The following is a 26,503-nucleotide window of genomic DNA, read 5'->3' on the forward strand; positions in this document are numbered from 1 at the left end:
AGCAGTGTTTAATGTGCATTCATATGCAAGATGCTTGCTTAGTGGAAAGGGGAAAGTCCTTGATTCAGCAAATAAGAAAATGAAGTACTTTGACGGAGACTCGAGAGGTCAAACTGAAACGCTCTCAGAGGGACGGGACGCAATCAAATAATAGTCGTAGACGTTGGTTAACAATGCCGAGACTTTTAGGTTCAGTTCTCGGACGTCGGCGCTGTAGAAACAGGGAATGCTCACCTGAGTGGGAGCTTCAGAGGTGATGCACTCGGAAGCCAGCTGCGGCTACACTTTCAAAGAAAAACAGCCTTTGTGTCACAAGCAAGCGGCTGACCTCGAGTGCACTTCAATGTAAGTGAAGGAGGGTGCAAGCAGCATGTACAAGCTATCTGCTGTAAAGGGCCCTTATTATGATGACAGTGAAGAGCAGCAGGCTGAATACTGTCAGAAACAGGAAAACACAGTGTAGTAGTGTAGGTGTGTGGATGTACGCCGAAACCTCTCAGCTGCTCCCGTCAGGCAGATGTTTCAGAGCACCTCCGGCTACGAAGAGAAACTTCCAAACTCTTTCATTCCCACTGCGATACCCGAGTTAAACGAAATCAACTGTCACCTGCTGTTACTTTTTAAAGCAGCTTTGCACTCTTATTTATTCATGGATTGCTTGTGTTTTAACGCAGTTTTTGATAAATACCAAATACCACATATACTCAGTTCTTATGGAGGGATCAATGGTAACATTGAGCAGATACTTGAGAAAACAGCCATGTTTATATGCACCCTTATATCCCATGAATGATCAGCACAAGAGCCCAAGCAGCATTGAAATGCCTCATTTAACCGCTTCATTCAGAAGATCAGATTGAGTAAAGGCTCAATCCGATCCTTCCTCTCTGGTTGGAATAAATACTTTAAGACTTTTCGAGCGTGTTCATCTCACATAGGTGACGTTGCTCCCAGGAGCAGCAGAAACGTGCCGGCAGCAAAGCAGAACTGGTCTGAGACCGATTCAACTTTTATGGCGGAGATCTTGAAAGAGTTAAGGAGCACCGAACGCCTCGATGGTCAAAAGCCTCGAAACAACAAGTTGTTCACACAAGTGTTCGAAAGGATGAACGAACCAGAAAGCAAATATTGTTCAGAGGACACAATGTGAGTCCATGTTGAAAATTGTACTAACAGGCAGAGCGAACAAATTGACTTTTCTGAATAAAGTTGAAGAAAACACTTCTCATTGCTTTTCTTCTGTTATATTCTGGCAGATTGGACGCTTCACAGCGTGGACCCACTTTGCACATGTCAGAAAAAATAATATTCTGATTAGAGGAGACCTGTTTTATGTTTTTTTTCCTCTCCTTCAGCGTTTTACATCGACTTTGTGCATATAAAAGATCTCGAAAGTTAAAAAGGTCAAAGTCTACCTCTACAGAAGCTCCTCTCTCCCACAGAAAACACTGTTCCTGAAACGCCTCGTCAGTAGTCCCGCCTTTATTTCCCTGATTTGTGACATCGCGCCACGTCACCATGTCACACATTTGCGTAATTTATGCATAGCGGCTAGTTTGGCACGCAAGAATTGATTTAGCACAGCTGCTCTGTTGTTGTTAGAGGTGCTGGCTCAGGTGTGTGTGAGCGGACCAATCAGAGGAGAGTGGGTATTTGGGAGGGGGGACTTTAAAGAGACAGGATCTAAAACAGAGCGTTTCAGACAGAGGGGGAATTAAGTGCTGCAGAACTGGACAGTACGAGAAACATGATGTGTTTTTTTAGCACTAAAACATGTAAACCTATTCTAGTAATAACCCAAAATAAAATTATAAACCTGAAAATGAGCATAATGTCTCATTTCAATCGGAATAGAAGAGATACTGTCTGTGTAACCGCATCTAATGTCATAGCAAGCCATGCACCGCCACATGGCCCCTGTTTTCCTTCACCTGGCTGCTTTCTACGCTCTAATTTTAAATGTTCGCTAATGTTCTCATTTGAATAATGGGAATGGATTTAAGGAGCTGGGTTTGACACCAGCTGCTGCCTCGATTTCAGAAACAGAAAACTTTCTTCATCAACTCTGTGACTCTGGTAATGCTCAAAGCCTTCCTCCTGACATCTGTGATAATGCCTGACATCCACGATCAAGTCCATTAGATAAGACTTTAAGCCCGTTCTCGGTAATCCATTCGCAGGCAAACTAAGTGTTAAATTTGCATGCACCTGTTTACGTTGCGCCGCGCGTTAATGGAGATGGAGTGTCGACTCCTTCCCGCGGAGGCAGGGCTCTTTTTTTCTGGACACTTCTGCGAGACTAAATGGAGTTTGAAATTAAAACTCTCAGTGAAAAGCTCCTTTGAAGTATCAGGATAAGTAATGACACTGAACTGCCTAATCCCTGTGAGTCAGTTAAAGACAGAGGGGGAGAGAGGGGGGGAAAAAGGGAGGAAGTGAGGCAGGTAGGTAATTAAAGTTTGGGAGGTTGGGATAGACTTCTCGGTATGCCAGTGTTATTAATCAGGCATTATGTTCACGTCAGTGCAATGCTACAATGCTCAAAGCTGTGGTTAGCATTTCAGCATGAATACCAGCATACAAAGTGATCATGTCCTTACATTTCTGCAACCAGTACCCGCAGGACTGCGTGACAGCAGTTAAAGACGGGACAAACACACAGCTGGAGGTTATGAGTGGGACGTCAGAGCTGTAACAGAATACAATACAATTGATAAACTTAATTATGTGTGGACTAAGAGAAGTGGAGCATTAACAGGCAGATTTATGGGATGATTTGACAGGAATCAAAGATGTTAAACAAGATCACGAGTCTTCAGTCATGCTAACAGCTCAGCAAGTACTCTTCCTCTTCAGAGTATCTCTCCCCTCCTGGCAGCACGATGTCGTTTGAGGCACCAAGCAACATCGTTAAGATCTTGAAGCAATCTGAACTCTGAATGTTTGTACATATATCTTTTTTTGGGCTGCGTGACAGCATCTGTTTCAACCCTTACCCTGAATGTGTCATGTAAACCAGTGCTAATAAGAAAACATGAAAATCTTAAATATTGCACCTTTAAAGTATTAAAACTGGTGTTTTGGCCTGAGAGAAGCCTCAGGGGACCATGAATGATCGTGTGTAAGTTTAATGTCAATCCTTGCAATACTGTAGTTGTTGTCACACACTTCAACCCAAAAATGCAAATGTGACCATCAAAGTCATGATGATTCATCCTCTGTGCATCATCCATATCTCTACCAGACTTCATGGACATCCATCCAATAGCTGTTTACAAATTTTTGTCTGAAGCAAAGTGGTGGACCGACCAACAAACCAACATTACCATCCCTACAGCTGCTGGTGCTCCTGAACTTAATCTATATGTTTACAGATCAATTTGATGTAATATGAATACAGATGGTCTGGCTCTTATTTTGTTGCCCTGCTTTCTGCTGACCTCACTTATCCTTGTTATTCATCTTCCTGTAAAAAATTTAAAGACGCCTTGTTAAATCTTTCAAACTCTGAGTATCCACAGGTGCCGTTCTTCAGATGGGGGGTGGGGGGGCCTTCGAAAAATGGATCTGCAGTGCAGCACCCAGTCAGCACGGTGAGAAGAGAAACAGCGGGGCGAGGTCTCCCCTGTTTGTTAGTGGATTATTGGATTAGGATTATCTGTGCAGTCAAAATTACCCATTAGTGCAAATTGCAGCAGGCTCTTTCAGAGGAGCTGGTGCTCACAAACACACGCTGTACTGTTCCCAAACACTCACCGGCTGCTACGTTACGTACAGTGTGGGAGACACACGAGTGACCAGATTGAGCCCCAAGACCCAAAAGATGCAGTGACACATGTAGAGATGATGAATATGTCAGCGAAGCGAGGCGGGATGTGCTCAAGAGCTGCTAATCATCACTCACTTAAGGGGGGTGGGAGAAGAAAAAAAAAAACAGAGGATGAGGGTGGGGGTTGGGGAGGGGTGGTGGAGCTATTTTTATCTGGATTCCATGAAGACAGCTGTCATCTTCCCGAGTGTTTGTGAGACTTTCCTGCACTTTCCATCACCGGGAACGGGGACACAGGGGACCAAGTAATAAGTCCTGTCACCGTGGAGTATTTCTATTATATCTGTAGTATAATAAAAAATAAAAACTCCCCCGAACATTTAATGCTCTCATCCAGCCCAGTTGTGGAGTGGGTGCTGAAAATCTCATAAGCTCATCCGCTTTAGCTGAAAGCATTACAGACTTTGGGCTCGGTAACTGCCCGTGTGCCCGCTGTAATCTGCCAGCGTGTCCATCTTTACCTGAAACATCAGATAGATCCGGTGCTGGTCACACATCGCTGAGATAATGTCGTCTGTTCAGACAAAAATACAAAACTAATTAGAAAACATTTTTGTTTGCCTGATTGGTTGACCAATCCCAAAAAATAACACAATTTCCTCATTAAAAACAAAACATAGATTTATAATTGATTTATAGCCAATGGCTTCAGTCAGAGATGTGGACGCGAGTCAACTTGATGTTTTAATGACAGAAGACAAATGACTTAAGACACAATCTTAAAGCTCTGGTCTACGATCTGAGAAAGGTTTGAAAAAAGCATCACCCCCCACACACACCCCTCCCCTCTGTGCTCCTTAACCCCTCCCCTCCGAGCTTGTATCGCTCTCCCCTCGGAGTCCCGCGACACACCCCCTCCGGCTACAAGCTTTTTTTTTCTCTTCAACGAACTTTATACGTCCCGCAACAAGCACCAAGAGCAACAAGCCGGCAGAAACCAAATACAGCCCAGCTTTGAATGCGGAGTAACGATGTCGGATTCACAGATAAAGTTATTACAATGCACGTTGAAACTCACGTAAATCTTGTAAGTCATTACAATGTCCACAGCTAAGCTCCACAGCCAAGCTAGCGTAACGTCATTAGCATGCTACAGCTACGTTACCTTACAGCTACGTAATCAGCTACAACAGCTAAGTTAGCCACTTCTAAAAGTTACTGAGGGCCAAGAGACTAACAGATGCTGCCGCCAGCTTTCATCACAACGATCGCTTCCACATTGTGGCTGAAAAACAAACCTGTTTGAGTCTCAGAGCAACTTTGTGTGTCCCAGCTGATGTCTGAGTAGCACCAGACAGCAGCTAGGACACACACTCACACAGACCGCGACACAAACGTGTCCGTAAACCGTAATCTCTTGTTTGTGACAGATAAGACACACAAATACACACATCGTAACGCGTTTATGATAATCCATCATATTGATTTAGCAAAGGCTTCGTTGAAAACAAACGGACAAGACCGGGAGGAGGGTTAGCAAAACAGTTGAGTAGTGACCGGGCGAGAGGTTGTTATGGAGAAATAAATCCGGACAAATAAGATAAAAATCCGGAAATAAATCCGAAACCCCTCCGCTTCGCGTTGGGATTTCATCCATCCCTTCATTCATCTTACTTGCTGCTTCATTTAGCTGCCACGAGCAAATAAATAGGCTGATTTGGTGTAATCATGTTAGCAATGTTAGCTTGTTGTTAGCTTACAATGCTAGCATAGAGGCTAACGTCTCCGTCGAACAAGTAAACAAGTGTTGACAACACTGCAGAGACAGACACCGTCTAATAACACAGAAACAAACTAACGGCAGCTTTCACAGTCATAAGCAGCATCGGCATGAAAGTTATCTGTGTCACAACATCCACAATAGAGATGAAGATTACCTGCTCAACAGAAACGCCGCTGTATCAGCACCGGGTCCATATCTTCACGGACCTTTCGCCACCGTTCAAACGATGACCCGATGTTTACTCGGTTTGAGCCCTCTTTGTTTCACATGTCTGGTTTGTGTCTTTTCAGTGACAGACTTTCTTTCTTTGACTCTTTGTCGGTGGGGCAAGCAGAGGCAGCTGAACTGCTCAGGGCAAAACAAACCTCTTGTCCGCTTGTAGTTTCAAATGCGGAAGTGGGTCGGGACCAGACGTGAGCAGGAGCAGGGGAGTGAGCGAGGATTGGATCGGAAAATTGATCCAATAGGAGCCATCCGGGCCGGATGGTTCCTATTGGTCAATTTCTTTTCAGTTTTACAGACACTAGAGAGAATGGATTTTTTTGGTTCCTTTTACTCTTCACATTGCGTGGGTGGTACTATTGGGTCATAACCACCATCTAAATGATGTTAATAATAATAACAAATCTTTCAAATCGTAGACCATAGCTTTAACTCGTGAGTTAAAGACTCAAATGACTTGTATGCGATGATTTTATGTTTTCAGTTCAGTGGTTTTAGTTTATTTTAGTCAGGACGTCAGTATTTTACCATTCAAAAGTGATTTGGAGGGAATGTTTGGTGACGCTTTACAATTATAACCATTAATTAAAGGTTAATTTATAGTTAATTAAACTTTAGTTGATGATTATTTCACTGTTGACAAACAATAAAATGCTTTATAAACCATTTATTTAGCAATTGCTGTAAAAGAAGAAGTGATTAAAGTGAAGTGATTAAAGTTGCAACTGATGTTTATAAACCTTTGTAAATGTTAATAAATAGTTTATAAAGTATTTCATTGTTTATATTAAATATTAAAGGTGCAGTATGTAGGATTTTAGTTTAAAAATTATTCACAGAATGTGAATAATCAAGAGTTTGTAGAGATATCTACTGAAGCTAACATGCTAACCAGCTATCCCCGGTCCAAAGCTCCTGTGCTAGCGGTGTAAACACCAACACTCAGTCCAGACAAGGCTAACTGAGATAACTAGCAAATGGCCACTACAGTTAGCGGTTACTCAAGTGATATGCTGCCCCCCATTTGTTTTAAACATGAACTTGGCAGGTGGCCCAGTCTTACACACCATACCTTTATTACTAATTGGATTCAGCGTTGTACCTTTTGAACAGGTTAGATCAGTGGGTTTTAAGCTTTTTGTGCCCGAGGCTTACCTGTATTCATATCTGTGCAAAACAGCCTCTATAATGTGTTATGCAATTACTCAGTGCTTTGGGATTATACCCTAAATTTTCTTGGGGTATAGTATTTGTCTCTATTAGGGTTAGGGTTATATAATTATCATACAGATGCCAATTCTCTTTATAAAATCCTGATAATGCAGGTTGGGAAAAAAGTGACTTGCCCAAAGAACGGATGACTTGGGACTTGCTTGAGACTTGGATCAAAAGTCCGGCTCCAGCCTACAGTTTCTATCTATTTAAGACTATTGGGGAATGTGGATTTGACCACTGGAGCAGGTGGCTGCTTCAGGTCACTTTTTTTTATGACCCTGACATTCCCGTCCCACTTCAGAGCGACCAGGACCTCTTCCCACCCGTCTGGTGTGAGGCGGGTGGAGATAAGGGTGGACAGGGTGACGGTGACGTGCCCCCTCGCCCTACCACACACACACACACAAGCCGGGAAAATAACTGTAGATGGTGGCCACAACACACGGGGTGTAGATCCCCCTCAGCATTCTCCCACAACCCAATTTAGCTCAGAGTCAATGAATTCTTTACTGAAGATGGAGGAACGAGCTGCATATCAAGAGGGACTTAGCATTAATTAGTGAACCGTCTAAACATGGCCCGAGGCTTGCTGCCATGCTATTCTTCATGCCACCTCGAATTAAATGTTTGGTTTCATATGGCTAATATTCAGATTTCATCTTCCTCTCCATTAAGGAAATACTAAGCTTAGTTATACGCTAGTTCGACTGTGATGATGTGAAGCGCTTTTCCAGTGTATGTCAAAGGTGTTTCAGCTTTTGATAAAAAAAAAATGGACAAAAATCAACATTTTTATAGTTTGAGATTATCTGTCAGGAGAAATCTGAAGGCTTTAAAAAGGAAACCACTATAAAAAAATGATTCACTACATTTGGGAGTCACGTTATAATCAGATTGAACAATGTGTGCTTTTGTTTACACTTGTATAATCACTAGAATGAATCAATGAAGCACGAACACGACTGCTTTAACGAATAAAATTGTGAGAAAACAAATCATTTGTTGGAGAAATTTCATTTAATTTACATTTGTCACGCAAAAATATACATCACGTGTGGGAATGCAAAGAGGAAGAGAAAACAGGACTTTTTCTATCTCAAACCACAATACTTTTTTTAATAACAGCTGAAAATATGGTGTTTGTTTCATTTTGGTACATTCATCATGAGCTTACATGTTTGACATTCTGTAACTGAACGATGTTTTAGACTGAAAAAAATGAAATTTTCAGAAGCTTTTTTTTTTTGGCATTTCCATGTTTTAATGTGCAGAAACAGAGACTTTAAAAATGCTGCAGACAAAACCCCACCGGAGTATGAATGACAACAAGAAAACTGTAAACTGACAAGTCTGTAAACTGCATCAATGTGTAAAAGTACACAGCGATTTCCATTTCATAAAACTGTTTTCAAAACGTTCAGTAACATTGAAAAAAACTGTTTTTTCCAGACACCCCACAGGACACATCTTCTGCTTCTATGAACTTCAATAAGAATCCAGTATGGAGAAAATGACTGCACACTGCACGAAAACTTAAGTTTTTTTCTAAAATGTACAAAAACGTTTATCCAAAAAGAAAATGCTTGTAAATCTTTCTTCTAACTCACTCTATGTAACCCAAAGTTAATACAATCTTCCCCGTTGTCCTTCTATCCGCTGTAAGGCACAAAGAGCTTGATTGCAGAGAGATCTGCGGCAGTGACGTCCGGCTCACGGAGGTTTCATAAAATTAACTTCTCCAACTGGAAAATGTCTGAGGACCTGATCTGAAAGGAGAATTCCAATGACATACAAAGCAGGAAGAGGTTATTCAAAAAGAGATTCAATGCTTTAAACACCACACGTAGTAATAATATTATAACGAGTAACCCTGTCAAATCTTCCTTTTGATGTAATTGATGTAATGGTGCTGTCATTAAGATGCTGAATATTGGAGCTAAGGATTTCTGGGCTTTTCAAAAGCTTTCTTAAGTTCAACAGATTTCAAACATAAATGCAAATGATTTTGAAGGGACATCATTCAGAAAATGAATATTCAGCTAATATTCCCATTTACAAGGAGCTGTGCATTTTCCCCACTAACATATTGTTTATCAAGTCAAAATATGGAAAATCGGGACGGCTGGAGCCATTTTCCTTATCTGCGTCAAAATAAGACGTTTTCCACTGATGACGGATATCAACAGGTTTCAGTCAAAGTCTTGTGTCATAAGGATTAAAATTAGGTTTGTTTCTCCTCCGACCAGTTATGTATATAACCTTTATTTCCTCAGGAAGTCACGCTGAGATTAAAATCTCTTTTACAAGTGACACCTAGCCGAGACAGGGTCAAAATAGCTGCACGAAGGACACAACAAGTCAAAGACAACATCAAATCACATCACAATAGCAGCAGTAAATATAAAAATACATTTCATAATACAATGTGGGCTTTTCTTTAAGGCATGCATCTCAAACTGGTGGCTATGTGGTTTGTGTGCAAGGCATCCATGACAACGCACAGAGCTGACTGTGAACAGGCAAGTGGATGTTTGATATTTTTTAGGCCGATGCGGATACCGAGACATGAGATATACTGTATAATGAAGGCAGGATATTTTTCTTGACGGTTTAACAATATACTTAGTTGTCTAAAATGACATCAGTGCACTGAAACAGTTTACTTAACTGGTACTTTATAATATAAATTAAAAAAAACTAAAACATAATAGCGGTAGACCGATTTTCGAGGGCGATATGCAGCGTTTTCCGGATTATTGTTATCGGTGATCGTCAGATTGCTGATAAAATAGACTAATTAAAAAAATGTGCTACTTTGGCTCTGATGCAGCATCCTCTCCCACAGTGTCCCGCCCACAACAAGATCTGATTGGTAACACGTCACAATTAACAGCGTATAAACACTGAATAATCTGAATCTGCAAAGAAACTAGTATCTAAATTCATCAAATAAATGTAGTGGAGAGGAAGAATAAAGTAGCAGAAAATGGAAATACTCAAGTGAAGTACCTCAAAATTGTACTTTAAAACAGTACTTTAGTAAATTGTACTTAGGTTTCATCACTGTTTTTTTACAGCGAATAAATATCGGTCGCAAATATCGGTTTTCAGTCTCCTTGATTTCTAATAATCGGTATTGGCTCTGAAAAAGCCACATTGGTCGACCCCTAATACATAAATTACTTTTTCTGCATTATAATCTCTGAAAAAAAGTTTTCATATCTTTACATATTGGACAACATACGGTATATGCAGATACTGATATATCGGTAATAGGCTAATACAGGCCAATTATATCAGTCGGGCTCTATCGCACACGGCTGTAAAATCCCAAATTGGTTGCACTCTCTAAATGTGCTGTATACAAGTCATTTGGCATATTGTCATATTGAGAATAATAGTGTGCATGTAAACGTGGCCACTGAGCATACTGTTAGAAGGAAGGAAAAACTAACAAAAGAGCGAGGCAGGAGGATTATTAACAGTATGTGAATGTGTCCAATAGGCTGAGCCGCGTCTCCACACACTCCTGCACACTTCAGAGTGCATTCCACTGGAACACACCCCGGGGAACGCTGGCTGCCATGTGACACGTAGCGGCGAAGCGGTGGGAGAGGCAGCAGAGGAGAGGGGAGAGGTAGAGAATGGGATGGAGGGATGAGGGAAAGAAATGGAGGGAGAGTAGGATGGGGATGAAAATGTAATCGCAGGAGGGCAATTAGTAAGGAAGTGCTGCTCGAGCGTTCAATCATGCAGGGCAGGTTTAAGGGACAGCGATTTTCCACAGGGGGTCAGAATGATGCAGCATATGCATTATTGTACAGTATTTACTGTGTTAGAACAAGATTTTATTTGTTTATTTATGCTTCTTTTTATTTAAGGTTGAAAGCAGAGTAAAAACCGTTCTATATTTCAATGCAGTGAATTAGCAATAAAGCTCCATCTGACTCTAAACGAATAAAGAGGAAGAAAAGGAACTAAATGAGGTTAGATGAGGTGACGGTGGTATAAAATCTGAAAAGGTTCAATGGGGAGTCGTGTTGTGGAAGCAAAATGTGAGCTACAAGCACCACAGGCACCGCGCACTGGTGAAGCCAGGGAGAAATATGGGTCTGTCTACTCATTGGTAGACACACACACTCACAAACACACAGACACACATATAGACAGACAAGAATTAAAAGTAAATGTGATGACCTCACTTACTGGTTTGCTGACCCGAAGGTACCTCCAGAGAACCCTACAAAAAAAAAAAAAAAGGGAGAAGAAGTGATTAATTTGGTTTCTGTAGCAATAAAACATTATGACTGTCAGTGTGGCAGAAGATGAAAACTCATAATCCCAAAGCAGATCAGTGGGTCTGTCTGCGTGCTGCGTACGCAACGTGACCTGACACAGGCAAAGCTTTGCCACCCAGGGGGCTTTGAACGACAGAGGCGGAGAAGGTTTAGAAAGATGAATGGACAAAAGGGGCAACTGGACAGTCGGATGTACAGTATGTATATGACTAACAACAGAGCCGTTATAGGCTGCAAAAGAGCCAGCTAATGAGAGAAAAAGGGGAAAAAAGACACCCAGAAATTAGTGGGAGGCAGACGACGAGAGAACTCTGATCTGCTGACAAATCTGGGTCATGAATTCCACATTTCTGAATCTGATTTGCCGCAGAATGTTTCAGCAACCGTCAAGATGACACGTAAAATGTCAAAATGATGCTCACTTTTATTAGTGCATGAACTACTGTAGCATCTCAGTAGCAGGAGCAAATACAGTATAGTACCATTACAGATGTAAAGGTACTCAGGTAACAATTAGGGCCGCATGATGAGTCGGAGAATTATCAAAACTGCGATATGGCAGCGAGATTTTTCAGTGAAAATGTAAAACCGTAATGCAAAAAGGATAATTCTCACTAATCCCAAACCTACAGAAGCCCTAAACGACCGTGGGTCAAACATATTACTTTCTGTTTTCCCATGATAATCATTATATTATTTGCTTTATTGGGATCACAAGTTATTTATGTCATAATGAGATTATTTATCATGAAAAACAACTTCATGAGATGCAGTGGACCGTGACATTTTCAGCTTAAGTCAGTTGCTACACTTGTCAAGATGCCATGTATGCATGCTGGCATGGCACTGCTGAACTCTTTAACATCAGGCCTTTAAGTAAGAAGAGGAACGACAGTTTGTTTTCTCATGCTAACTGGTTAGTCTATCCTGTTATCTTGGGATCACAAAGCTTGTTTTTTCCGTGATAATGACATAAACAACTTGTGATGTCAAGAAAACAAATAATAATTAACTTGTTATCACTGGAAAACGGAGGAAATAATATGTCTGACCTGTGGCTGTTTAGGGCTTCTTTTTAGATTATGCACACTAATGTATATATTATCTGTAATAGCACAGGCATAATGCTATTTCAGCCTGTGTCAGGCCTTGATTGAAAAGATATGTGACGCGGTGATCGATATGCTCCTGCTCCTCTGACATTGTTACACTGAATGATGTTTCCTGCAATGATTTAATATACTACACTATCGTTTTGTTTTTCTCAAGATCTCGAATTAATTATATCGTTATCTCGAGAAAACAAAGTTTCGTTATCTTGAGATCTCGAGAAAATTATCCCGTTATCTCGGGAAAACGGCAGTTGTTACTTGAGATAATAACTCGAGATCTCGAGAAAACAAATGAAATTAACTTGTTATCACGGGAAAACGGAGGAAATAAAATGTATGCATGCATGGCCCTTTAGGACTCTCCGTAGTAAACCATCATCTACGCTGACAGTATAATTACTGCACTGGAATAAATAAATGTTTGGTTTTAAGAAGCTGTTGACCGAGTTGCTCGCAGCATTCAATGAGGTGCTGCTACGCTGACATTTGAAGATGATGTGGGAAGAATAGAGAGAGAGAAAAAAGAAGGGGTGGGGGGGCAACTGAAGTCGTAGTCTAACCTCCTGGCTGTGGCTGCTGTCCAAAGCCTGAGAAGCTGCTGGGCTGACTTCCAAACCCAGAGCCCTGCTGGGCCAGGCCCCCGAATGACGGAGCGCTCTGATTGGCTAGGGCGCCAAAGGACGGGCCGCTGGGAGGTGAGGCAAACCTGAAAACAGAAGCAGATGCAGACGATGATGTAGCACTACTGCAACTACTGAATTAAAGTAAGTGAAAACAAGAGAAAGAGAGATTAGAGAGAAATGACTATAGTGCGTATGTTTCCTGTAAACATGCCAGTAAGGAAGAAGGTGTCAGATGGTGTTTGTGAGGATTGAGAGATGGGGGTTTAAGCGGTAATCCCCTCAACAGGACCCACGCCCATCGACTCCCAAGGGAGAGTAAAGGGAGAATAAGCAAAACAGACAGAGAGGGAGTGAGAGAGAGAACAGGCCAGTTTAATCTGCAGCAGCAGTGAGATTATCTGAGGCGAATAATCTAGTCCCGCACAGTTTTGGGCTCATTGCCACGTTCACTGTAACAAAACACGTGCACATTGTGAACACACCATGATGATAAAGCTGGAGAAATCATTAGAGTGGAAATGATGGGACGGAGGGGAAAAGATAAAATAATCCCTGCTCCTGCATCTTTAAATGAAATCTCAGTTGGAATGGGGCTGAGTTGCTGGGGGCTGTAAAGAATTCCCCACTTGGTAAGTTGATGTGGAGGTACGATTTTAAACTTTAAACCTTCAGTCTTACCTGTTGGAGTAAGAAAAAAAAAAACTAAACTGTGTCAAAGCATCCTCTCTTAGTAAGCAAAAAAGATTTCGATGGGGCCTCCGACCCTCGGTCTACATTTGGTTTATTTTATCACTTCCTCACTATGATGTTGATGGGTGTTTAACAATGTGCTGAATGCTGCCCCGCATTTGTTTTATGTGTGATGGTGCACTGAGCGAGAGATCACAGATGTTCAGACTCATAAAAAACAGAAACAAAAAAAAAAAACTGCTTCACGCTGCAGGCGAAAACCTGCTGCTGCTCCTCTCTCCCCTCTGTATTGTACGAAAAGCCTGGCGACACTGACGTTATCAAATGTTTAGTGACTGCAACAATGTTATAACCAAAAATAGACAGTCGGGTTTATTGTGTGACTACTTAAAGCCTGTTCACACCGGACAAAAACTCACAAACACACTGACATCTGGCTGTTCTCTTTGATGGGAAAAAGATACAATTTGCATTCATTCCAGGGTCAAATGAGGATGTGTATGTGACATGTGTTTAACGGCTCCAGCTCTCATCAGCAGTGATGAAACATGAAACCCGGGGGGACATGCTTATATTCGACTCTTTTCCAGTGCAGTGCTATGATGCGTATTGAAGTTCTTTGGTGCGTAAATACTTTTCCAATCCTCTTTTGTTCTTGCAGTGCTCAAACGTCGTTCATTTGGGGTTTGAAAAAAAGACTCGAGTAAAAGACAGGAAAATGTAACCACTGTAACATTATCACTGGTCTCAGTGCTGCTTTCTACTGTTCCTTGGTTTCTTAAGTTGTCGACTGGTAGTGGGAAAGGAGTAAATCTCCAATTTTTTGTACCCACGTTTATAAATCTGCATATATGCACTAACTGTGGTGTAAAAAGTTTGCCATGTAAAGCTTTTACTGATTTTGCTTTGAATGCCAGAGCCATTTAAACCAAAAATATACTTATAAATTCACACAGGAAATCTGGGAAATATTGAAATATTCCAACTGCATTGACCTACTTAAGTTCAAAAATCAGTATTTTGTACAACACTGTCTCAAGCATGTCTGTGTGCATATATTCTGAAAAAGTAAATCTTTTTTTCAGACCTTTCACAGAACATATAAAGTTTCGTACCCAAATCCGCCCATGTTGGACGCTGCTGTTCCCTCTCCGAACACTTTACCAGCGGAGGAGCCAATGTTGCTGTTGAAGGAAGCGTTTGCGCCAAACGCTGCTCCACCACCGAATGCTGGGGCACTACCAAAGGAAGGGGGACTCCCAAACACCGGAGCGCTGCCAAAACCACCTGTGGAGGGGAGAACAGATAAGTGCTTAGAAAAGGGGTCGTAATAGAAAGCAGCGGGACAGACAGGGAGTTACAGCACAGTTTCTATAAAGAAAAGATGACAAACGTCAGACACAACGATGTTTCTGTGGTTTGGTGCAACTATTGTTTATTGACACAGGATATTGCACCTTTCCATGTGAAGGGGTATTTTTCTACTCACTGGGGGTTCCTGGGTTGAACAGTTCTGCTTGGACTCCTGTGTAAATATGAAGAGACATATATTCTGCATGTGGTCGGAATCAGGGTGGAAACTACCAAAAATCTACTATCTAAACAGATATAAAAATGAGTTTGTTAAGCATATTTCCGCTATTATTTCATGGTTGAGCATGGTGATTACACTCACTAAGACCGTGTCTGTTATCGTTTTGGAACAACACACTGTGCCAGCGTAATGTCTGGATGAACACTTCAAAGCCTCAGAGGTAGGAGGGAGTGGCAGAGGGAGAAAGGGTGGTCTGAAATTACAGCCTGGCTAGCAGCATGCCCCAGTAAATAATTGATTGAGCTAATGTAACAAGATTACATTCCCTGTACGTAGGCCAGTGATAGGGCATTAGTGTGCCGAGTGGTACCAATATCGCAGTGGAGCTGAGGGATGGCTTGGATGGCTGCGACTGCTATGACTTGATTATTGCCAAGAACTATGAAAAAAAAAAAAAAAAAATCAAATAAAGAAGCTCATTTTACATCTTAAAAACATGCTAACTTGTTCTTATCAAATAGTCTTGGAGCTTGAGTGTACAGGAGCCAAGTTTGCAGTTGTAATCGTGAAAGACGGCGTCCTCTTTTTTTTGTATTTTCACAAAGTTTACTGAGGACAGAATCAGCTGCAGTGACTGACACGAATACAAATTGGCATGTCAGTCCTATTCAAAAGCAGTTTTAAAAGCAGTGAGACCAAATGAACTGCATGACTTGACACTTAAACTCGTGGATGTTGTTTATCTGACAAACAGTAACTCTTGTTCACAAAGCAAAGCATAACAAATCAACAAGGACAAAGCACACCATCAGATAATGCTTATTTCAAGCTGTCTTCACATGCTTTTCACTGTTACAAAAACCAGATGACGGTAAGTTGTAGCAGGAAACTGGATCATTTTCTAACCAAGCATGACAAATTGACCCTTTTTTTACCCCCAACACTGCAGCGCTATTAAATGGTGATAATCCAAGACATAGGTCGCTCATTTAAATGAAATTATGAAGCTTAAAAAGATCATTCAAAGCTATCTCTGACTCATCGCACTGTGACTTAGCAGTGTGGAGAGGTAACGTTGCATCAGCAGTGTTCAGGCAGGTAATATTGGAGTCTGGCTTCCTCACTTTCTGCTCTGCTGGGGCGAGGAGATAAGGGCACTTGCTGTAGCTCAGATGATAAAGGAGAAAGCAATGTCAAGAGTCGGCTGCTGTGCAAAATGCGATTATGTAAAGGTGCACAGGGTTTCTATCGCAGCCGTGCCACTATCACTGAACCTCACACATCACTAACCCAGAGGCCCCTGAGCTAGACCCTGACAAATATGACAGAATAGAGGATATCAAACATCACTAATACAAGCCCTACCAGGTCAGGGTGTGGAAATCCTGTTGTTATAACAGCACTATTTACAATTGCTTGGCCCTGTGCTCAAATCTAATTAAGAAAATTAAACCCTTCCCCAAAGAAGTATGAACAGCACAAGTCTGGTCTGAAAATGTCGGCAGCATAAATCACCTGAGAAAATATTAACTGCAGAGTGCAAGCGAGCATCACTTTCAGTGAGTGGGTGAGGGTATATTTAGGGATATGCCCTCTTAGTTTCAGCAGGGAAATGTGTGCGAGTTCACTACGTTCAAAATAAACTCACAAAATGCCAAGAAAAAAAATATCCTAACACCTTTTTTCCTGACTCAACAGAAACATAAAACTGTACTCCCTCTGATTTCCAACTAAGATGAGCGTAACTGCCTAATTAACTCATGGTAAACACACAGCAGAAACAAACTTAACCCATCTCTGTTAGTCCAGCATGTACCACCTCTGGCTTAGTTGAAATTTAATTCCCTTAATTCACCGAGGTAGATGTTAAAATATCCTGGCTCTAGATGCTGTTATTCCCCGCTGCCATACCTGGTTTCGATGGAGAAGAGAAGGAGCCAAATCCCTGGGATGCAACGGTCCCTCCACCAGTGCTGAACGTCCCACTAGGTTTCTGCTCACCAAAGGACGTCTGTCCAAAACCAAAGGTCTTGGCACCGCTATTCCCGAACAGACTGCTGGCACCTAGAGGAGAATTTGGCAGATTATTAATGTATCTTCTCAAAGAAACTAAAAAGGCTGTACTTTTGTAAAACAGTAACAACAACCTTGTTGAGTTTGTTCACCTGTCTGAGCAGGCTGCCCAAACCCTCCGCCGGCGGCAGTGGCGCCAAATGGGTTCTTGTTGGCAGCGTCTTCGCTCGGTTTACCTCCCAGGCCACTGAAGAACCCTCCACCAGCAGCTGAGCCGGCTGCATTGGCTGGACTTGAGCCGAACAGACTCCCACCAGATGATGGCTGCTGCTGCGAGAGAAATGCTACTTATACAATGTGTCCAGAAAAATGGGAACATTTTTTTTTTTTTACATTGTAAGACAATAATATTCCCAGGTAGGAAAAAAGGGGATTATACCTGTCCAAATAAACTCCCACCGCTGGTTTGTTGGCCAAACACCGGCTGGCCGGACGAGCAGCCAAAAGCTGTAATAAGAAGGAGAAAGACATTCAAGACTGATACATCCTCTGTTTACCCTACTAGATATGTAGCTGGTGATGCCACATAATTTTGTTTTTATAGTCACCACTGTACAGCTTCCTTTTCTTCCCACAGAGTCATAAAACAGAATGAGCTGACTCTGGAAACTTGAACCCCGCCTTAATATCTGTAGACATGACAAAGCTGTGCCTGACATCAGCTGTTCACAGAGACACACACATTCCCATACTGCTTTGGGAATTTAGAGAATGTTTGGGAATGGGACAACTCCCCTCATGCCACACTCCTTACTCAGACTGCCACACCACACCTCAACCCGGTGACAGGATACTACAGACAAAATTAGCCGGTCAACTGAATGAGTTGAAATTATCACACAGCCTCCTTGGCTGTTCACTGCCCTTGGAGACATAAAATTATAACGAGAGTTGTCAGACATGCGCTAAAGGGCCAGTCTGTAAGATTTAGGGGGATTAAGGGGAAGAACTGTAATATAATATTCACAATTACTTTTATTTAAGTGCACTCCCCTGAAACTAATAATCATTGTGTTTTCATTACCTTAGAATGACCTGTTTTATATCTACAGAGCATAAAGCAGGTCCTCTTCTGAAGAGTTCTCCATGTTTCTACAGTAGCCCAGAATGAACAAACCAAACACTGACTCCAGTCTAGAAAGGGCCTTTTGTGTCTGTTGTGGCTTCCGCAGGTGAGGGTGAGGCAAGGGGTGTTCAGTTGGTTGCAATCTGCAACCACACCACTAGATGCCATTAATTCCTACACACTGGTCCTTTAACTGTTTGTAGCCGTCGTAGACAACAGCGCTGTGAGAGACGACAGCGTTTCTGGCTGACTTGCATGTTTTTCTGGCTGACTGGTATGAAATTGAGAATTCTGTTTACCCCATTACTTTGACAGCCTGAAGGTGTTAATCTCCAATTTATAAATAGCAACAGTATGAAATGATTCCAGTGTGAATTTGGTGAACCGAAACCTATTGCACAGCTTCAGAGCAGACAGGTTCAGTGCAGCACTAACCATTATATGAGACTGAAACTATCATTTGTATATGCCATAGCACGTACAAGAAAACTGAGAATGACTTGACAAAAAGAACATCTTGGAAATATTTTACATCTATACCAAATAGCAGTGAGAGGCAGAGATGTAAAAGGGGAGTAAAGGGTTGATAAAGAGGTGAAGGCAGAGAGCACTGCAGCAAGTTTTGGCAAACATTGTCAACACTGTTCGCTACATGCTGAGAAACAAGGAACACCTCATAATCAGCAACACTGATGTTATACGATTTAGAGAGTACAGATCTGGTCAGGCTTTTAGCAGGTAATTACTTCAGCTTTTTTGCAATTTACACTATTTAAGCGACTGGACATTTTTTTTTATGGCTTGGTATGGGCTTGAATCAAAATCTCATCCTTTCTTTACTGTCCAGCCTGCTAGCATTCTCCTTTGCTGCAGCCTACAGTGTGAGCATTTTGCTGCATATGCAAGTCAAAATTAGTGTGTGCATGTGCAAACCAGGTGGCTTGAGTGACTCTGCGCTTGAGTTCTGGCACTGGAGTTGAAAAAATGCACATCTTACTAGCTTGGATGCTAATTATAATTAGCAAAAAGCAGTGTACAAAACATCCAGGGAGCAGCTTGTCACTTGGTCACTTTTACCCAGCTCTGACAGGCACTTTTAAAGGTTAAAATGACAAAGGTGGGTGGTGGTAGGTAATTTCAGCTGTCTGATATGCAAGCTGGTGTCTGTACTCAGCCAAAGATCTTTTGTGAAGGAAGACGCTCAGTTCTGTGACACCGCTGTACAATCGAGAGGGGACTGAGCTTTTCTGTAGTTCTAACAAATCAAACAGAGTGATACATCCTCCCTCTAGTGGATCGGGTCACGTTAATCTCAGGGGTCAAAATCTCCCAGATAAACTTGTTCATTAACACTCTTGGATTAGGATCAGGGAAAAAACAAATTGATAGGGACATCTTATTCTTTACAAACCTAAAGAACAAACCTTTAGGTGTCAACAAACCACTATTGTGTCCCACAGACATTACGTTTAATAATTCAATGGAAAAGAAAAAATGTATGCCCCAAAATCTTACCATATTTTACAATATAGCAACCAGTAGGAAAGAAAGTGCAGACTCACACTGACCTGAGGGCTGTCCAAAGCTGAATCCTGAGGATGAGGATGTGGTGGTGTTACTACCAAACACAGACCCTTGCCCAAATCCAGAGCTCTGGCCGAATGCTGGTGCTGTGCTTTGTCCAAACAGCCCTGAGCCAGTGCTGCTGGCTGTGTTGGCACTGCTTGTGCCAAAGGAGAAGGCATTGGCATTGCTTGCAGTAGCAGCACCAAATAGTCCTCCTCCAGTAGTTGCACTGTTAGAATTGGCTCCAAACGCCGACTGGCCAAAAGAAAAGCCACTGGCTGATCCAGGGTTGCTGGCCGGCTGGCCAAAGCCACTCGCCTGGCCAAACACGGGCTTGCCAAAACTAGCTCCAGTTGATGCACCGAACCCAGCTGAGCCAAACGCTGTAGATACTGGGGCTGCAGGGGCTGCGGGGGCTGAAGGAGCTGAGGACGCTGGAGGTGCAGCAGGTTGCCCAAACACAGTGCTAGCAGCAGTAGTTGTTGTACCGGCAACAGTCGGGGTGGAGGTGGTGGCAGCCGCAGGGGTTACTGTGCTGATAACTGGTGTTACCTCAATGGAGCTGCTGTCTGTCGTTGCAGGGGCAGGCTGGGTAAAAATGGAACCTGGTTTGTCAGAACTGGGCACCTGGAACGCTGGTGGAGCAACCTGGGCGACAGGTGCTACAGCAGGGGTGGGAGCAGCTGAAGTGGGCACTGGAGCAGCGGTGGTGGTGGTGGTGGTGGTGCTGTCCGGGGTGGCCTCTACTGTGGGAGCAGCACTGGCTGGTGGTGGAGGGGTTGCTTCTGCTGGTGCGGTGATGGAAGAGGGAGGGTCAGGGGTAGGTGAAGTTGCGGCTGGAGGAGGTGTGGGTGTTGGCGCTGTAAGTGTGGCTGCTGGGGTCCCTGTGGTGGCAGCATCCTCTACAGGCTCAGGTACTACAAGGGGACTGGCTCGCTCTACAGCAGGTTCAGCAGCAGGTTCTTTTTCAGGAGGCGGGGTGGGTTCAGAAGGTTGTGTGGGAGCTTTTGGTTCATCTGAGGGGTCAGAGGGAGCCGAAAGAAGACTGCTGAAAGACGTTGGTAAAGCTGAAGTAATAGAGCTAGGCTGGGGAACAGAGAAGGCCGGCTTGGGGGTTGATTCAGGAGGCTTGAACAAACTCCCTGTTGCTGCCCCCTTGGACAAATCGGCTCCTGTTGCATCTTCTGCAGATTTTTGGAGACCCGCACCGAAGCTAAACTGCGCTGCTACCTTGCCCATACCAAGTCCAGTTTCCCCAAAGGCAAATGAGGCAGCAGCGGGTTTGATGGACGAATCTTTGGCTTCTTCTCCTGGGCCCACGCGTAGTCCAGAGAAGCTGCCCAGAGTTTCTCCTCCAACTGTCTTCGGGGGCTGTGGCTCTATCCTGAGGGCAGTTGTGGTGGAGGTGGGTTTATCTGCTGACGTGTTTGGAGGCAGCGTGGGAGACGCAGTGCCAAGAGCACGAGAGAATGAGTCTTCTCCCGGTTGGCCGAACATCATCTTGCCATTTCCGCCAAAGGAGAATTTACTCACATCTTTCACTGGAGAGAGAAAAGAAAAAAACAAAACAACAACAAATATGATGAGGGTGTTTAAGTTTGAAACCATCATAAAACAATCTGATACAGAGCTGCTGTACTGTTTTTACCTTGTGACATTCCAGCTCCCTGTGAAACTGAAGGAAAACTGAAGCCTGTGGACCTGCGAAAGAAAAAGTCACAAGTTTCTGTAATGTGACAAATCTCTGTGTTGTTAAGAGGGAGAAATTACAAAATTAGGAATGAACCATATTCTTCTGGAGAAGTACACAACACATGATATTCCTCTAATAGCTACAATGACCCAGTTTTATATGATGGATTGGTTAGTTGGTTGGCTCAAAATGACTTCCTGATTGGATAATTAAATGAATGTACACAACCCCAAGAGCAGGATGAGTCATCAAGAATATTTCAAACTTTTAAAGGAAGAGAAAAGACCAAGATCTTGATTGATGAATGCTTGTTTTTGACATGAAAGTTTGCATATTCTTATTTAATTTTGACCTGGTGATAAATAAAAGCAACATAAAAAGTAAGTGTGTTTTTTATGTTTTAGGATGGCACTATCATTTACATAAGCTGACTCACCCTGATGCGAAGGAGAAACCTTTGCTGTTGCTTTGATCTGCTGAGCTAGCAGGAGCCACAGGAACATCTGTTTTGGTCGGTTGACCTGAAGGACACAAGTTTATATACCAGAATTAATGTGTGCACACCTATCAGCAATGTTCTATGGTGCAGTTTTGTTTATGTGTAAAGAAATCTTAGCATCAGGTAAGCGGGAAAACACTTAAGCACGCACACCTAACCAGTCCTTACCAAACACGAAGCCTGTCTGTGGGGTGGTTGTACTTTCAGTGGTCATCTTCTGGATACCTTGGGTAGGATTCTGCACAGACAGATTTAAATTGGCAGTCATTATTATGGCTTAATTCTGCACAGACCTAACATTATGTATGAGATTAAAAAATAAAACATTATGCAGGTTAAAGTGCAGGTGCAATAAACTGCAATCCTTGCATGCTGCTCCTGTAAAAAAATGTTTTTTTCCTTCTTGTTCCTACAGTTTAATGCCTGAGCTTCACTGTGCAGAATGATAAATGTGCAGAGTTTGACACATTAGGGCTGTTTTCACATTTTCTCTGAAGTCAATAAAAAAAAAAAAAAACAGATTTTAAGAGGTGGTCTTACAAGCATGATTTGTGATTTCACAAATAGTCTGAACGCCAGTCCTAGTCCAATATTGAGCATACACAAGTGGGATATGAGAATGGACTTTACAGTAATGTAGGAGACATTTTGTGTTCAACAGCTCAACTTGTGAAATGAAGAATATTTGCATATTTCCATATATATGGAATTATTAATGAGGGAAAACCTATAGGTGCCATTTTAAGGATTTTAATATGGTAATTATACTTTTTTCTGCCAAAACCATGTCAGTCACAGGTTAGAGATTTCTTTGTATGCCTTAATACATATGTGGAGGGGATCTTTAAGGCAGTTTTAAAGAAGAAGCATGTGTGTTTTTGCACATGTGGCTGGAGATCAGTATGTCCAGGTCACTCCCATTAAGATGAACTTGGGCTCGGACAGTGCTAAACGTTTGTTCGAAGAGTTCCCCCGTCACCCAACTGCAATTTATAACATCAACATAGGAGGGAGCCGGGACATTTCTCACCCATGCAGTTAATGGGGTCTCCTCTCATGCAAAGCCATCAGCAGTCTGCGAATTTTGGCAAGTTGAATGTTCTTTAAAGTTGCGAGGAGAGGGACACTGACACTGAATTTGCTTGGTTTTGAGTGATTGATTAAATAATCACATGTGAATTGAAAACAGCTCTACTTGGAAATCTCCACCACTGCAGAAAGTCAGTGTTTTCATTCTTCTTTCAACTAATTTATCTGTGTATCAGAAAGCACATCAGGTGCTCCTTTAAGTATATGTAATAGAAGTGGCTGGAATGGGCAAAAAATAATATCCTCATAATATTTCAGGTATTTTGACAACTCTGACATTTTCATGTTTTATCAATTCTGTAAAACATTTGAATTGTGAGCAATTCAAGATGTATTTAAAAACTATTTAAAGGATAATGTGTCACTTAAATGACAGGTACATGTTCATAAAGCTGTGTTGATGAAAAAATATACGAAAAGATGAACAGCTTGGCAGTGGCAGATATAGTACTCACTCGTTTGGCCTGGTTGGAAGCAACTGTTGCAAAGACCTGAGCCGCTGGATCTGGTACTGATGAGCTGGGAAGGAGAGCACAAGAGGAAGAGGAAGAGAGTGTTCGGGTGATATTTTCATTCTGCACACACGAACAAATATAACAAACACCTTACTATTTAGTGACGTGAGAGTTGAGGTGTATTAAAATTAGGTTTCAGCAAACAAAGACTGGCCTGTGTTACGAAATACTTTTTTGTGCAGGGCTGGACTAAAAACTATATAATTTCTCTACCCTGTATAATCATAGTATGGCAAAGTTTTCATACATTTTCACACTTTATGTCTAAAAATTTAAGTAATTAAACATTCAAACATTACATCTGTCAGTGCATGGAACTTTAAATTCTTGGGAGCATATCACTTTGAAAAATCTTAAGATTTTCTGGTTATAGTTAAACAACAGAAACAAATTGGTTTTCTTTATCGAACTGGGAACCATTTGAAGAAAAGTCTGAACAGTTACTGTTCGACAGAGATAAAGAGAACATTAGCGTGGATTCAGGGAAAAGCCTAAATTTTTTCTAAGCGTCTTACTCTCACAATGCCTTGCTTTGCAAGTTTGTTATTGTGAGCAGGCTTTATTTGGGAAAAGCCCCAAGGAGGGATGGCCTGCCGAAATATCACACACAAAAATGGAGCACAGCCCAGTGAGGCAGAAACAGTCAGGTGCAGGAGACAGGAACGGGCAAACAAGCTACTGTGAATCATGGAGTGAATAAAGAGCCAAATGAAAGACATGACGAAAGGGAAGTGAAGAGGATAATGGTATAAAAACAGACCGTCAGATAGACGAATTCATTCATATTAGTTTTTGTTTTGGCTGAATTATCCAGCATATTGGTTTCTAAATTAAACCATAAAATATGAGATTATAGTGTTGACTTTCAGCTGTACCTCTATTTGCACAGCCCCCAAGGATAAATAGGCCTTCTTACAATATGCACACAATGAGCATATGGACATATCCAAGACATCCAAAAAACAGCACATCTCAGTCACCATTTCATTTAAAATGCAGAGTGCTAGAGTAGAACCACAATAATACAATACAGACCACAGCTGTACTGTGTAACAGACCGTCCTGTATGTGGCAAAGACAGGATCATACACATCGTGTTCATATAAGGGAGGTTAATAAGGTAAAATAAAATTAAAACAGAATCTGTAACTCTGAATAGGAAAGACTGTACTTAAAAAATGATGAGCATAAAGGGAATATGTAAGAGATGTGATGCTTCAGGAAAGAAGCTGTGATGCAAATGTGAGATTTCCTCAAAGACTGCTGGCCTCTAACAGTCGTGTGCATTGGCTTAGATTGAGTGGAGTCAGTGACCTGATAAATCTATACTGAGGAGACACACTCAAAACAAACACTGGACCCCTCGAGGACTCACAGTGACAGACTGTCTACTCACTGTATCACAAATAGATCCAAGTGGATACAAGCTTGAACGGCATAAATATTATACAACATGCCTAATTTTAAACAGGAAATAAATAAACAGGACAGATTAGATTAATAAAACAGATAAAAAGTGCTTTATCTGCCATGTCAATTACAATGTGACCTGTACCAAAAAGACTGCAATCCAATTCAAAGTGAAACCCATGAAAACCAGTTAAAACGTAACTCGACTTTGAAGCTTTGAAGTACCAAACAGCAAATCTGTGAACGGTGACTCAGGAGCTAACATCTTAAATGTGTCATCTGTGCCTACAGACTACAAAAATTTGATTTGTTACTGTGTTTTTTTCTTCCCTTCCCCCAAAGTAACACAATTTAATAGTTTGTCAAAATCAGTCCTAGTACCCTTCCAGGTAACTATGTAATTACACAACTAATTCCAATAGTTTAATTTTGCACTATGGAATGGGATACTGCATTTAATCTGAACGCAGTCAAAGCTAACAAATACACTCATTCATTAAAGAAAAAAAACAAAAAAACAATGATGATGGGCTGGATGCATGCTGTGTCTGCCTCATTACACGTTTACTGAGCCAGATTTCATACTCTAAACCAGCTTCAGTCACCGGAAACTGATTTAAAGACATCCTGCTATGTAGCTGGATATCACTGAAGCTAGAGCCTGACCGATATATCAGCTGGCTGATCGGCTGATATTGACCTAGTACAGATATATTGGTACCGGCTTATATGTTGAAAGATATTGGCCAGTATAAAAACGTTTTGTTTTACTGAACATAATGCTGAAAAACATGCTTGGGGAAGTTAAAATCATTAAATTTCCATTGAAATTAATGGTTTAAGTGCACTCGTGTCATTTGAGACCATAAAAGTTTATTATGAATCTGTAAAAGATCCTAAAAAATCCATGCTACTTTTGTGGAAAAAACCTCAACTGTTTCTATACTCACTGCTCTGTCTTTACCACCCTCAGTCTACTCCAGAAACTATCACCGACTGAAGTCAATTTTATGACACAACTTCAAACAAACAACAACAAAAAAAGAATATCTACGTAGTTTTTGGTCTTTACCTCATGATATTAGCAACAGGGACAGGAGTCCCTTTGTCCTTGAGCTCCTGGACATTGACCACCTGAGGAACAGTCTTCAAAGTGGACTCTGTCAGGGAAGCACTGACAACAGCTGGAACACACGCAAACGAATATGTGAGAAATGTAGCCTACATACACACACGACAAGTGTTTATATTAAAAACAGAACATGCCAGACAAGTGTAATTCAATGAATTGAATGTTTTCATTGAGATTCAAGCCTGGTCTGAATTATACTGATACTAACAGGTTA

The 26,503-nt window shown here is 41.8% G+C and overlaps 1 protein-coding gene across 6 annotated transcripts in view; it reads right to left on the reverse strand.

The window, feature by feature from the left end:
• Positions 1-7,987: 7,987 nt before the first annotated feature.
• nup214 (nucleoporin 214) overlaps positions 7,988-26,503 on the reverse strand; it is a 32,727-nt gene continuing 14,211 nt past the window's right edge. For 2 of the 6 annotated variants that reach the window (XM_084382746.1, XM_084382745.1), the window contains exons 24-37: positions 26,230-26,341; positions 23,688-23,751; positions 22,312-22,381; positions 22,081-22,165; positions 21,600-21,652; positions 19,954-21,492; positions 17,699-17,766; positions 17,412-17,589; positions 17,158-17,310; positions 15,202-15,237; positions 14,828-14,999; positions 12,960-13,105; positions 11,196-11,229; positions 7,988-8,755 (exon numbers count right to left, since the gene is read on the reverse strand). In XM_084382746.1, coding sequence (XP_084238872.1) covers positions 8,719-8,755; positions 11,196-11,229; positions 12,960-13,105; positions 14,828-14,999; positions 15,202-15,237; positions 17,158-17,310; positions 17,412-17,589; positions 17,699-17,766; positions 19,954-21,492; positions 21,600-21,652; positions 22,081-22,165; positions 22,312-22,381; positions 23,688-23,751; positions 26,230-26,341 — 2,747 coding nt within the window. In that variant the 3' untranslated portion in view covers positions 7,988-8,718. Of the gene's footprint in view, positions 8,756-11,186; positions 11,230-12,959; positions 13,106-14,827; positions 15,000-15,201; positions 15,238-17,157; positions 17,311-17,393; positions 17,590-17,698; positions 17,767-19,947; positions 21,493-21,599; positions 21,653-22,080; positions 22,166-22,311; positions 22,382-23,687; positions 23,752-26,229; positions 26,342-26,503 lie in introns of all 6 variants that reach the window. The other 4 variants (XM_084382744.1, XM_084382743.1, XM_084382748.1 and 1 more) reach the window with 3 other exon arrangements.

Source organism: Pagrus pagrus, assembly GCF_965226575.1.
Source record: "Pagrus pagrus genome assembly, chromosome: 19".
Lineage (NCBI taxonomy): Eukaryota > Metazoa > Chordata > Actinopteri > Spariformes > Sparidae > Pagrus > Pagrus pagrus.